Genomic DNA, 14894 nt, shown 5'->3' with positions numbered 1-14894 from the left:
GTGTCCTTCACCAAGATCTTTGTGATGCTGAAGAAGGTAAATGACCACTTGGGTCACAGTTAGCCTTGGACTTGGCTGGCAAGGGCACCCTGGCTCTTTCCACAGACATCACAAAACAAGATGAGGACAGAAACAGGGGAGGCTGTTTGGACTAGGGATTACACATTGAGCAAGCTGGGCTGCATCACAGAGTGGCTGGCACAGCACATTGTATCTTTATACATTTATTAATTTAGGTATTTCTGCCTGGTGCCTTAATTTAGGTATTTCTAATTAATTTAGGTATTTCTGCCTGGTACTTGAATCTATGTTTAGAAATGGTAGTTGAAATTAATATGTTTTCATTCTAAAAACGAATTTAAGAGAATCACTTGCAGCAGGCGAATATTAGAAGATGGAGTTGCAATATCAGAGATTCAGGATCTCCGCTAAAAATGTTCTACCTAGAAAATGTAGCTAAGCTGGTTTAAATATATACTGATAAGCAACTGGCAATAATGGTACTAGTTGTCACATAGCTTTCTTGTACCAAGAGAGAAGTCTGTAGTCTAAAGTCATACGCCATTGCTCCTCATGGTCAGTGACTGAGGTCACATACTTGCAGTTCTAATAGGAGCAAGATTTTTAAAATTGTGAACTGAAGTAAGAGTTGTCTGCCCTGGACCCTAAGTGCAGTTCTGACAGGAACAGGATTTGAAAACATTGTAAGTGGGTACATATTTCTTCCTTTCTCTTTTTAAAAACTTTTTAAAATGTGGTCACTCTAGAAAATTTTGAAAATGGAATAAAAGTAAACAAACACGACACCAATAATTTTACACTCTAGTGTAACCCACCATTACAGCTCTGTTTATTTCCAAACTTTGTATACATATATATAGATCTATATCTAGATATAGATCTAGATAGATCTATCTGGATATCTAGATAGATCTAGATAGATCTATCTGGATATCTAGATAGATCTAGATAGATCTATCTGGATATCTAGATAGATCTAGATAGATCTATCTAGATATATATATTTTTTTTTGAGACGGAGTCTTGCTCTGTTGCCCAGGCTGGAGTAAAATGGCACCATCTCCGTTCACCACAACCTCCGCCTCCACAGTTTCAAGCGATTCTCCTGCCTCAGCCTCCCAAGTAGCTGGGATTATAGGCATATGCCACCACACCTGGCTAATTTAATCTCCTAATAAAGGAAGTTAGGTTCTAACATTTACAGTCACTAGATTGCTTAATTAACTGATTTGAAGGGAACTGAAGAACAGTCTCCCTATATTTTCTCCCCAACCTAAAACTATGGGGTCACGTTGAATCTGTAAATCATTTTTTGGATTATTGACATCTTAACATTCTTAAGTCTCTTGAACCAGGAACAAAGTCTAGCTCTCCAGTTACTTGGGGTTTATAATGTACATCTTTAGGCCAGGTACAGTGGCTCATGCTTTTAATCCCAGTACTTTGGGAGGCCAAAGTGGGCAGATCACTTGAGGTCAGGAGTTCAAGACCAGCCTAGCCAACATGGTGAAACCCTGTCTCTTCTGAAAATACAAAAATGAGCCAGGCATGATGGCACACACCTGTAATCCCAGCTACTTGGGAGGCTGAGGCAGGAAAATTGCTTGAACCCGGGAGGTGGAGGTTGCAGTGAGCTGGGATCACGTTACTGTACTCCAGCTTGGGCAACAGAGTGAGACCTTGTCTCCAAAAAAAAAGTACATCTTTAGTTTATCACAGTAAAACTTCAAGTGATTGATTAAACCACTTCATATGTTGTATAAGAACCTCACGCAAGTAGACTTCCATTTCTCTCCTCCTAGCCTTTATGCTATTGTCATATGTTTACTTATGTTTTATAAACCCTACAAAACACTGTTATTTTTGTTTAAACAATATTACTTTTATCTTTTAAAGATATCTCAATAATTTAAAAATTATGAATTTATCCATGTATTTATTATTTCCAGCCTCTTCATTCTTTTGTGTAGATCAGTTTTATATCTGGTTTCATTTTCTTCTGCCTGGGCTTTGAACATTTCTTCTAATTCAGGTCTGCTGGTGATGAATTCTTTCATTTGTTTTAACGTGAGCTTTTGTTTGTTGCCTTCATTTTTGAAATATATTTTCACTGGGTATAAGATTTTAGGTTGACAATGTATCTTTCAGTACTTTAAAGATGTTGCTTTACAGTCTTCTTACTTGCATAGTTTCCAGTGAGAAATCCACTGTCATCCTTGCTTTTGTTCCTGTGCACATAACATATCTTTCTTCCTCTGGCTACTTTTAGGATTTTGTTCTTTAGCACTGATTTTGAGCAATTCATGATGTTTTTTTGTATAGGTTTCTTCGTGTTTCTTATGCTTGAGAGGTTCATTGAGCTTCTTGGATCTATGGGTTTATGATTTTCCTCAAATTTGGAAAATTTTTGGCCATTTCAAATTTCCGCCCTCCCCACCCAACCAGAGATTCCAATTAAACTTATTTTAAGCTTCCCAAAGGCATCCCACAGTTCACTGATGCTCTTTTCATTTGGGGAGACTCCTTTCTGTTTCATTTCAGATAGTTTCTATAGCTATTATCTTCGGGTTGACTCATCTTTTCCTCTGCCATGTCTAATGGGATTACTGCTGGTAACAGACACTGCAGTTTTCATCGGTAGAAATTTTATTTAGATCTTTTTAATATCGTCCATGTCTCTACTTAACTTCTTGAACATATGAAATACAGTCACCACTGTTTTAATGTCCTTGTCTGCGAAGTCTAACAACTGTGTCTGTTCTGGGTCACCTTTGATTGGTTGATTATTCTCAATTCGAATTGTGTTTATCTTTTTGCACATCTGATCACCTTTGGATGCAGACATTGTGATTTTTACCATGTTGGGTGCTTAATATTTTATATTCCTATACATACTCTTGACCTTTGTTTTAGGATGCAGATAGCTACCTGGAAACCTCGTTCCTCTGAGGTCTTGCTTTCATGATTCTTTGGCGGGTCTAGATCACTAGGCAGTGATTTATCTAGGTTTAACCCACTACTAAGAGACCTTTCTTAGTTTTCTACCTAATGCCCTGTAAATTATGTTTTTCCAATCTGACTGGTGGAAACAGGCATTATTTCTAGCCCTCTCTGAGTGCCGGAGTCTGTTCTCTAAGTTTTTCAGGTGGCTTTTCCCCCTCCAACTATGGGTAGTTTCTTCACCCCCATGCTCTGATCCATACTTTGCTGAATACTCAAGGGGGACCCTCTCTGTGTCTCTGGGGTTGTTCTTCTGTGCTGCCCCTTCCTCTCTGATACTCTGTCCTGCAAAGTCTGGTCAGACCCTCAGCTCTGTATCCTCCACTCAGGGAGTCTGTCAGGTTCCACCTGGTTCCTCCTCTCTGCAATGAAGCCTGGAGAGTCTCAAGGTAGGAAACTGATCAGTCACATGGCTCACCTTTTTTGTTTCCTGTCTCTCAGGGGCCACTTTTCTTCATTGCCTAACATCCAGTGATATGAAAACTAGCATTTGGTATAGTTTGTCTGATTTTTTTCAGTTGTTAGTAGTAATGGTAAACCCAGTCCCTGACACTCTCTCTTGAGTAGAAGCAGAAGTCTTCTGACACTAGATTTTAATGGCCTGCTGACTTGTGTGTATCTGGCTTTGAGGGAGAGGGTCCCGAGTACTGATGAAGAGCATGGACCCTGGAGTCAGACCAATTCAAACCTCTTCTCCACCACTTCCCAGCCATATGATCTAGGCCAGATTAACCTTTCTGTGACTCCATTGCCTCATCATAAAATGGGACTGATAACAGTTGTGCCACACAGGATTTTTGAAAAAACAAAATGAGATAATTTAAAGTATAATACAGTTCCTGGAACGTGGTAACATGTTTAGTACATCTTAGCTATTACTGTCATTTTATTTTAATTCATGTAAGACCTTAGTAAACACTTGTCAAATTAATGAATGCCTGCTCTTGGCCCCCAGTACCACAGAGGAGGTAGGTGCCTTAGGACCTGGGATCCCCCAGCAGTGGGGGAGCTGGGGACATGAGCCTGTGCCCCCAGAATGATGATGCATCCATGAGACTCAACTCGTCACCCTCAGTTGCTATAATTCTGAGGATTTTCATCTCAGTAACAGAATGGGTTATTTGCTTATTTTTCAGGGGAAGACAGGAAGACCCCCAGCGAATCAAATAGCCCCTCTTCATCCTCCCTCTCAGCTCTGAGTGATTCAGCCAACAGCAAAGATGATTCAGATGGCTCCCAGAAAAACAAGGGCGGGAACAACCTGCTGGTCATCTCTGTCATGCCTGGGAGCCAGCCCTCACTGAACAGTGAGGAAAAGCCAGAGAAAGGTAAGGAGGAGGTGGGTGTGAGCCTGCTCAACTCTCCGCACCCAGGATGACCCATTCTTGAGAATAAGCCCTGGACAGGAGCGATGTCAAAAACTAATAACAGGCCCAGGATGCAGTATGCTGGGCCTCACCTAAAGTTTGCATTTCTTTTGGCTTAATTCAAATCCAAGTATGGGTTGGAAGGATGGGGAGGGCGACATTGATTCCGATGTTTGTACATTTAACTCCTTTTAGCACAGAGATATGGGGAACAGTGCCTGGAAGGCTGTAGCTGTCAGGCGTCAGAGGAGGCGGGAGGAAGTGGGGGGGAGCTTGGCTCCACTCCTGCCGTCCTCTCCCTGCTGCCCCGTGCACCTCTATACCCAGCTTCGGTCCTTGCAGGGTTCGAATGTGTTTTTTGCAACTTTGTCTGCAAGACGAAGAACATGTTTGAGCGTCATCTGCAGATACACCTCATCACCCGGATGTTTGAGTGTGATGTGTGCCATAAGTTCATGAAGACCCCTGAACAGCTGCTGGAGCATAAGAAATGCCACACTGTCCCCACCGGTGGGCTCAAGTAAGGAAAGCAAGTACAGAACCTTTTACTGCGTTGTTATTAAATACCCTTTCCCCTTCCCTACCCCGTCCCTTCCCGTGAAGGTTTTGGGAGTCATGGAGAAGGGGAGCTTGGTATGAGGGGAGTTAGTCAGGAACCCCTGCTGCCTTTAGCTGGATTGAATTAGACCTGTCCCCCTAGGGTGTCAACAGATGTCAGTAGGAGAATCCATTTTGCAAATATCCCGGGATTCAGGGCAAGAAAAAAGACAGGTTGGAACAACCCAGCATGCAAGAATAGACTACACTGCTTGAGTTTTGTTGAGACTAGATTTTAATGGACTCAGGGCTTAGTGTCCCCAAGCATACATCATACTGTGACTGAGATTCACCTTCTCTGTTTTTCCGATGGCTTGCTACATATCCTTTAAGTAAACATTACAACCACCCCACCCTCCAAAATTGGACAGTTTGAACAGGCAGGAAGCAAAATTTTTCATGCAACGATCATGTGCTTCATGATCCTCCTGCAAACATACTGATGTCTTCTTCCCAAGATCTAGACAACGAGCATCATCTTTAACCAGTATTTTCAAGAGGCCCTTTGGTCTCAAGTGAGACCAATCAACTAATATCAAACATACTGTGTGTCTGGCTTGATAATAGGTGCTAACAGGCACACAGGAATAAAACACCATTTCCACCCTCAAGAAATGTATGTCCTAGTACTACCTCATCTGCGCAGTGAAATCAGAGTCCCTGTTCACAAGGCACTTAGGGTCTGGTAAAGAGAAAGCAGCACAGGTAGGAGGACACAGAAAGACACAGTCACAGTTTTCAAGGCATAATTACTAATTTTCAGCTAAACGATCATGTTGAGTGAAAAATTACATTTTACTTAACACAAGGGGGAAAAAACCTTTTGTTTTAAAACATGTTCATCATTGAAATGCACAACCTGCCAGAGAGGTGGCATGACTCCCCCAGATGGGTGAGGAAGGGAGAGATGGAAAAGACCCTGGGAGTGGAGTGTTGGGGGCAGTGCAGGCTGGGTCCCCCCAGGCCTCTGCCTGCTCAAAAACTCCCCCACATAGAAGAGTCAGGGAACAACAGGATCTACCGTTGAACTCCATTTCGTTTCACTCTTGGGGGAGGGGGAGGGGAGGGCAGAAGGGATTGGGGAGGGGGTGATTATAATTCAAGGAAACCAGTAGATGGAAAATGCTTAGCGAGAGCTTATTTGGGGATTTGATTTGGTTTGTTCCCACTGTCCCTTTATAAATATTTGTGTGCTCTCATTTTAAAAAGAGAAACACCAGAACCATGTTTTTCTGTGGTTGGACCAGTGCTCACTGCCCTTCCCAGTAGCCCAGTCACACCCATGAACATTGCAGCCCCTGCCAGTTGTGGCTTTGCCAGTTCGCCTTTCCTCAGGGACCTCCAAAGTCCCGAGCCTCTGAAGCCATTGGGGAGAATGCACAGTGAACTCTGATGCTTTTGCTGGTACAGACACTTCCCGTGCGGTGCTAACCGTCCCCTGTGTAATAGTTTATGTTCTAGGATGACCAAGTAGAAGAATACTTTGAAAAAATTGATAATGCCTTCTGGCTATACAGTGAGTCTTTGTTTTGTTTTGTTTTGTTTCCTTTGCCATATCAGAGAATTAATTTGCCTGAGAGAGTGTCTTTAAGAAAATAACGGGAGCACGGAAAACCCTTAGCACTTTGCCTGAGCAGTGAAAGAAAGATTGAGCTGTGGGTCACAGAAATGTCCTTAAAATGAAACAGACTGCTGATGTCTAAATTGCTTTTCTGTGATGGAACTGCTTGTACTCTATATCCTGTTCATAATGCAGATCAAATAAGATTATACTATTATTTTTCTTTTGCCGTAGCTCAGGACAGTGGTGAGTTTCAGACTCCTCTAGGTAAGGCCCAGCTTGGCGTAGGGGTTGTGTGTGCACCTGACCTGGGAATGGGCTTTATATTTCTCTCGTGTGCACTCTTCTGTGAGCTGAGGTTCAAAGGCTAACGGCGAGCTTGGCGCTGAGGAGGCCGTGCACGGTGCACTTGGTTGTGTTGGGCTCTGCTGAACACCTCTCCAGACCCTCCGAGGACAGTCCACTCCTGGGCCCTGCCCTGCAGGAGCCAAGCAAGAGCTGAGGCAGCCACTTTTGCATCTGCATTCTTTGTGGAAAGAGAGCAAACACGCTACAGTTCTCATATAAGCCACTGACTCCAGCCTGGCAGCTTCTAAAAGAGAGGCTCAGCAGAGTTTGTTAACATGGCGTCACCACTCCTCGTGGCCCCTCTGGACAGCCAGGAGGGTTGGTGGTAGCGTAGCTCACTGCAAAGGATGGAGAAACCGAGCCACAGAGAGGCCCAGGCTAGGGTGTCCAGCTCCAGCCTGACAAGGTGATGGAGCTGGGACCAGCATCCGCCTTTCCAGAATCTACCTAAATTGCCTGTAGAGACCACTCAAATAATGAACCAGTATGTCCTGAGTGCTTACCATGTGCTGAGTACTCTACCAAGTACTGCAGAGAATGCAGAGGAAATGTAAGATACGGTCCTGCCCTCTGAGAATTTCCAATCCAGTTGGATTATTATCCTATCTCCGGCATAATCATGTATTAATAATGTCTTCGAGCTCCAGACAGCAGTTGTCTCCCTCCCTCCTCCCTTCCTCATTAGCAGATGGGCCATTGGGTGGGCTTCCTTCTCCTCCCATGCCCCTGCCATAGTCCTCAGCTTCCTTTCCTGACAAAGAGCCAGTCCTGTAGGGAGATATGTTTTACGAGTACATAGATATGTACACATGCACACACTCACACAGAGAGACACACAGGCCTTCTCATCCTAACAACCCCTTAATAAGCACGATTCTGACCCCTGTGACTTTCTGTTTGCTGGAGGTAGCGCTCCCCCTATAAGCTGTTCTTTAAAACCTCTTAGCCTTTCTGCGTGTGCTTGGTGTGGTGCATGAAAAGTCGATTCTTTGTGTTGCTCCCATCTAGAGGGGAGGTCAGGAGGTTTAGACCTCTGTGCTGTCTGGTCGGGAGTGGGGAGGGCTCCGAGGGGCCGGGCGGGGGCTGGAGGGGAGCACCAGCAAATTGATTCCTGGCACTTTCTCTGCTCCCCTTAGTGAGGGCTGGCCTTGCCTGTATCGGCCAGGAGACCCAGAATAGGCTGAGCGGACCTCGCCAGAGCTGCTTGTCAGTGGGGGCTGCTCTGTCAGCAGGGAGAGCCAAAAAGGGCCGCTCCACCCCTGAGAGGCGGCAGGGCGGGGCTGGGCTGGGCTGGGCAGGCCAGGCCTCAGACACTGGGGGGTGGTGTGAGGGAAGGCTGGTGAGGCGGGGAGAAGTGCGGCTGCCTCTGAACCTTCCCGGCTGAACCTCCCTTGCGTTGCTTTCCCCGGCAGGTGCCCATTCTGCATTTATTCCACCAACCGCCCCGCTGCCATGGAGTGCCACCTCAAGACCCACTACAAGATGGAGTACAAGTGCCGGATCTGCCAGACGGTGAAGGCCAACCAGCTGGAGCTGGAGACGCACACCCGGGAGCACCGCCTGGGCAACCACTACAAGTGCGACCAGTGCGGCTACCTGTCCAAGACCGCCAACAAGCTCATCGAGCACGTGCGCGTCCACACCGGGGAGCGGCCCTTCCACTGTGACCAGTGCAGCTACAGCTGCAAGCGCAAGGACAATCTCAACCTGCACAAGAAGCTGAAGCACGCCCCACGCCAGACCTTCAGCTGCGAAGAGTGCCTGTTCAAGACCACACACCCTTTCGTCTTCAGCCGCCACGTCAAGAAGCACCAGAGTGGGGACTGCCCTGAGGAGGACAAGAAGGGCCTGTGTCCAGCCCCCAAGGAACCGGCCGGCCCGGGGGCCCCGCTCCTGGTGGTCGGGAGCTCCTGGAATCTCCTGTCTCCTCTGTCAGTTATGTCCGCCTCCCAGGCTCTGCAGACCGTGGCCCTGTCGGCAGCCCACGGCAGCAGCTCAGAGCCCAACCTGGCACTCAAGGCTTTGGCCTTCAACGGCTCCCCTTTGCGCTTTGACAAGTACCGGAACTCAGATTTTGCCCATCTCATTCCCTTGACAATGTTATACCCCAAGAACCACTTGGATCTCACATTCCACCCTCCCCGACCTCAGACTGCGCCTCCCAGCATCCCCTCACCCAAACACTCCTTCCTTGCCTATCTTGGACTGAGAGAAAGAGCAGAGACTGTCTGAGGGCAGCCATGTTCTGTACCAAAAACAAAGAGACAAAAGACAAAAAAAAAAAAACAAACCCACAAAACTTAAACACAACCCCAGCAGGTGTATGTTGCTGCAAAACCTACAGACCCCCATGGGTCTGGAACATGTGTACTGTATATCTTTAGTAAGGAATAGAGAATTGGCTCTGTGTGTATACCTATTGCATTGACCTGAAAGCTGCTTTATCCAATCTTCAGAGAGGTGACCTACTGCATACTTCTACCTTCAGAGGCATGCCTCCCCAGCCACCCACTCCCACTCTCAGCCCTTCTCCGTACTTTTCTCTGAAAGGAATCTTGTCTTGTTAAACCCTAAAGAGAGTGTCCTTAATAGCAATCAGCACTTGTAAGCTTATATACTGGTGCATTTGGTTTTCTGTTGGGTGAATGCGGTGTGTGGGCGTTTGTGGATTCTGAAAGAGAAAGCCGTGTGTCGTGTGCCATGACATTTCTATTGCACATTCTTTGTACTGGCTTCTTTAACAGCGATGAACGTTCTTTTCCCTCCTGGGTTGTTCATCCACAACAGTCTTTCCCTGTGCTCCTTCATCACCTTTCCCTCTCTCTTTGATGGCTACAGAGTGGTAGGGCCTGGTGCTTAGTCGATGAAGGAATGGTAGACATCTACAGTGCTGCTGGAGATTTCCGCCAGAGCGCTGGAGACCTTACGCTCAGATCTTCTGTGGTGATGAAGCGGCAAGGAATCAAGTGACTGATCTGGAAGAAATATCTCGCAGCACTGCAGCTAACATCACAGAACTTAAGTGTGTTTTGTGTGTGTGCCCACACGTAGATAAATGTGTACGGTGCACACACACAGTGCATCATTTTTTAAGGGCAGATTATATATATATATGATGTATTAATTCAGTGGTTACCATTTGTTTGCAGGAAAAAGAAATGTATGAGTGAAAAAATTTATGGTTGATAAATCCAGCCAAGGAGATTAAAAGGGGTTTGGAGAAATTCTGGGTATAAATGCTCAGACTAAAAAAAAGAAATGGCAGTTTTGCACAGTGCTATGGTCTTGCACTAGTTTTTGTTTCTCATCTGAAAAAAAAAAGTAAAATAAAAGGAAGAAAATGTACCTTTTTTATGGAACGAGTAGACTGTATGTTTGAAGATTTAGCCACAACCTCTTTGACATATAATGATGCAACAAAAAGGTGCTGTTTAGTCCTATGGTTCAGTTTATGCCCCTGACAAGTTTCCATTGTGTTTTGCCGATCTCCTGGCTAATCGCGGTATCCTCCATGTTATTAGTAATTCTGTATTCCATTTTGTTAACGCCTGGTAGATGTAACCTGCTAGGAGGCTAACTTTATACTTATTTAAAAGCTCTTATTTTGTGGTCATTAAAATGGCAATTTATGTGCAGCACTTTATTGCAGCAGGAAGCAGGTGTGGGTTGGTTGTAAAGCCCTTTGCTAATCTTAAAAAGTAATGGGTGATTTAAAAAGAAAAAAGGAAAAAATCTTTGGCTGAATATGTTCATTGCTTGTATTTTTAAAACAACAGAATTTCCAGTATGAAACAGGCTGAAAGAGCAGGAAGAAATGTTCTTTGTATAATAATGGGAAGTTTGGAATATAAAAGTTTATATATTATTTATCTATTGGAGAACTGGTGTACAGGAGGAACACTTTCTTACTGTGTTGCTGTTTTCCATCATGTGTTATCCTAAGAGTTGGGGTTTTTTAAAATCTGTTTCACCGGGGGAAAATAAAAGCGTCCCTAATGTTCTTCCTCTAGTCAGTTTGCTTTGCTGAAAGCTCCCTGGAAATTAGTACAGTTCTACATGAAGCCAGAAGACTGTACTGTCTGTCCACACCATGGTCTCCTCAGTCCCCTCCATGCCAGCCCCTCTTCCCCACACCCAGCAGGTGTGCTACACCTCCCTTTGCCAGTCATCCCGCCATGGATGGGGAGCCTACTTGGTGCCCTGGCAAACCTGTTTACACTAAGGAGATGCCCACAGGGAGCGGGAAGCTCCCAAACCCTCAGTCATTCTCCAGCAGAGACCTTTGCTCTTGGCCAGGTTTGAAACAATGTTCAACCTCGCCACGTCAATGTCTCAGTAAAAGACACTATAGATAGTTATGGACAATACACTCCAAGAATACTGGGCTTATGGGTGGGTTGGTTTTTTGTTTTGTTTTCAAATCATGTCTTTATCCCCATATAATGGAGAATGTGCCACTTGGCTAATAATGTGTTTTCAAAATTACAAGTTCAGTGATGACAGGAAAGAGGGCTAAAGTAATCCCACAGAGGCTGGTAGAAAAGGCGAATCACACTTAAGCACCAGCGGGTTAAAAACCTGAAAGGGTGGCCCTGACAATTCGGACTATAGGTTTTACAGCATGCCACTTGTGCAATAGGAGGTCTAGGGTTGAAATTTTCAAGAACGAGAGGAGGTGAAGGAAGGAGACGTTTACTGCTCAAATGCCATGCATTTCACTGCTTGCCACTGAACTTGTATTTGAATGACTTAGTAATGCTTAATATAATTGGGCAACTTTTTTAGCACTTTGGAAAGAGTCATCAATCTTTCTGGTAAATTATAAAAGTTTTCTGAGTGAGAAAAGGTGTGTTTGGAGTTTGTTTGACTTTTTATATTATTATTATTGTTAATAAAAAAATCTACAGCATTTTTCATACTCCACCCTAGAAAATATGTACCCCTGAATTTGGTTTGCAGTTTGATACTCAGGGAAGGATGTATTCCATAGATATCCTTTCCGTGTAAAACACTAACATCTTTGAGAAATTCACCTACCAACTAACTTCAATTGTTGTCACTATGCATTCTTCAATGAAAACTAGCTTATTTTTCCATATAGTAATGCAGTTAGGGTTCTCAGCACTTTCTTTCTTCTATCCTTTTTTTAACTCTTCATATTATGTTCAGATGATCATACTGTCAAGGTTTGTGTACATTACTGAAAATTTGTATTGTATAAAGCTTTTTGCATTACAAGGCTGTACAGGGTCATTTTGACAGTAACTGGTATATTCCTTTGCATCTTATGTTGCATTGCCAATTTCTAGTGTATCCAGTTTGAAAGTATAATATACTCTAATTAAAAAAAAAAAAGGTTGGCTATACTCTTGTTTCTTTTTCTTTTTTGGTTTGCCATCCTTGACTGCTTGTTAGTCTCAGGGTTTTGTTTGTCTTGCTTTGTTCTGTTTTTTACTTCTCAGTGTATTTTAATCAGATTTCAGAAGTGTCCACTCCTGGTTATAACTGTCACAAAATTCAAGTGTTGAACAGCGATGGTTATAATGCAAACTGTTATTATGTACATCATTAATGGCCATTAAGGTTGAGAGCATATCCATCATTCAGGACAGTGGCAGGCCAGCTCCTTCCTGAAATTACTTAGTGACATTTAAAAGTGTTTGCCAGCCCTATCCTCTCCTGCTTAACATCATTTCATTGACCCCATAGCCAAAGGGGGGAAAACAGATGAATAATTCCATCTATCTTAATGAAGTTGGGCAACTATGAGATTTTAATGAGTGGAAAAATGGTATGTTTTGCAAACTAAATGATAATCTATCCAAATGCAAGTAATAATAGTTCACCATTCAAGGGAAGGTACCAGAGAAAGAAACTGAGACCAAAGACAGAGAGAGAAAGAAATGAAAAACACACTAAGTTCAAACAATTTTTTAAAATCCATTTTGTTCTATTTGAGACCTTTCCATGAATCTATGATGGTTGACAAAAATATATAAAGCAGCAGAAGAGACTGTTTTGCCTGGTTTGTAATTTGCATGCTTATAAATATAATGTCCTTTGCTTATTTCAAGCAATTGTGAACCACTTCACTCTAACATTTAAAAAGATCAAATTTACTTTTTTAAAAATGAGATAATGTAGGAGAAGCCACTTTGAAAATGGCCAGTCACTAATTAGACACTATTTTCTCTTTTATTTTTTCATCCAATAGCAATTTTTTAGGTGATTGAGTCAAATACGTTAATTTGATTCAAATACTAATTTTGTTTTGAGGTGGCTAGTGTTTATTGAAAATATTAAAATAAGCCAGACTTCTTTGATTTTTGCTAGTGCTACAGGCAGGTGTGTCTTCTCATTTTGTGTACACATTTTTTTTTCCTTAAACTCCACAGCTACCTGACATTTTCCCTGAAGTTGAGAATAGCCAGCAATACAAAGAAAATAATCATCAGTTTAGTAATCATTTCCCCAGAAATGGGCCTTCAGTGACTTTGAGAAATGGTCTGGAAACAGAACTGTTCATGACAGAACAGACCACATCCTCTCCCATCTTTACTTCTCTGGAAAACATGGTGTGTGGACCCCGGCATCTCCAAGCCAGTCATGAGGCCTTTGTTTGAATTTTAATCCAAACACAATTAGATATTTCTCCTACTGTCATGCTACATAAATATAGTTTAAGCTAAGACTCAAAGCCATGTTTTCTACAATGTGTCCACTGCTGATGGATTGTTTGGGGGCCACCAGTGAACTATGCCTGACCATTTAACAGAGCTGCCGCACTGGTCACAGGAGAGCAAGGAGAAATAGCAAACCGTGGTGAGCACATATGTCCCCTTATCCACAGTCAGAAACATCACAGTAGAACCCCTGCCTGCCAAAGGTCATGTGGGGCTTGTAAACAATTTGAAAGGGAAGACACATCTCATTAGTCACCTCCATGCTTTCAGTCTGTGGGGACGAAGGAGAGCCAAGAGGTGCTTAGTGAGAGATGGAAGCGGGTAGCAGCTGAGTGATTTCATCGGTGCCTCCAGAAGACAGAGAATATAGAACTGGAACCCTTCCCAGCAGCAGCTTAGAACCTGTGAGCAAAATCACAAGATAAAAGGAGTCCCTTGGAGATTTAAGATTCATTCTAAGGAGCCATCTATCACAGATATTCAAGATACTCCAGCCAATATTCTTGCTTACATCATTCCCTCAGAATAGAAGAGTCCCACACAAAATGGGGTTTATTTTGGGAATAACTACAATTAACTAAGCAGGCAAATGCCTGTAAAACAGGCCCCAGGGTAAGTGAAGTGCGGTGACTCCCAGAAATTGGGGCACCCCGTTTTTCCCTGTGCAACATCTGAAGGGTTATTTATTAATCAAGGCCTCTTCTTTATGAAGTAGTAGAGCTTCTGTTCATAATTCTTTCCTTGTAGCTGAATCTGTAAAACAGGAAAATTCAGATCCTGCTCACAGTGACAGGAGGTGCAAAAGGGAAAAGAAAAACCAATTGCTATATCCCCCTGGAATTCCTTTCTCGTACAGCTAAGTATTAGTTCATTAGTTCTTGGTTTTCAGTAGAATTACAAACCTGGAGCAGAGAATCTGCTTCAATTCACACTTCAAAATCATTTCCCCCTACACAATTCCTTATAGGTGGTTTTTTACCCTGTATAGTGAGAAAATTTGGATTACTTGGAGTCAGGCTACCTGAGTTACAAACCTGGCTCAGACACAAACTAGGGGTGTGATTATGACATACCATTAAGCATCTTATGAAAAGAGCCGCTTAACTAAATGATCTCTAAGGCCCCTTCCCACTCTAATATAACATATAATCAACTATGATTCTACAACTTGTTGTAAACAAGAAAAAGTCAGCCTTTTGAAAGAGAGATGGTTACAAGGCAGAATCCTTGTAAGGCAGTTACAGCAAAAATGGCACCTCAATATTTTCAAGTCACAACAGGCTCAGTGAAGGGAAAAGAATGACTACAAAGATTTTT

The 14894-nt window shown here is 43.4% G+C and overlaps 2 protein-coding genes across 7 annotated transcripts in view; one reads left to right on the top strand and one right to left on the bottom strand.

The window, feature by feature from the left end:
* The window catches only part of ZNF827 (zinc finger protein 827), a 175053-nt gene extending 162793 nt beyond the window's left edge, over positions 1–12260 (top strand). For 3 of the 6 annotated variants that reach the window (XM_024246183.3, XM_054554539.2, XM_054554538.2), the window contains 3 exons: positions 4158–4349; positions 4731–4908; positions 8307–12260. In XM_024246183.3, the coding sequence (XP_024101951.2) occupies positions 4158–4349; positions 4731–4908; positions 8307–9126 (1190 nt within the window). In that variant the 3' untranslated portion in view covers positions 9127–12260. Of the gene's footprint in view, positions 1–4157; positions 4350–4730; positions 4922–6434; positions 6502–6780; positions 6814–8306 lie in introns of those variants that run through there. The other 3 variants (XM_024246184.3, XM_024246188.3, XM_024246185.3) reach the window with 3 other exon arrangements.
* The window catches only part of C3H4orf51 (chromosome 3 C4orf51 homolog), a 91315-nt gene that overhangs the window by 7702 nt on the left and 68719 nt on the right, over positions 1–14894 (bottom strand). The gene's annotated exons all lie outside the window — the stretch shown is intronic.

The sequence above is a fragment of the Pongo abelii genome, chromosome 3 (genome assembly GCF_028885655.2).
Source record: "Pongo abelii isolate AG06213 chromosome 3, NHGRI_mPonAbe1-v2.0_pri, whole genome shotgun sequence".
NCBI classification, from domain to species: domain Eukaryota; kingdom Metazoa; phylum Chordata; class Mammalia; order Primates; family Hominidae; genus Pongo; species Pongo abelii.
Note: the sequence above shows the minus strand (reverse complement) of the source record. Positions and strands in the feature narration are given on the sequence as shown.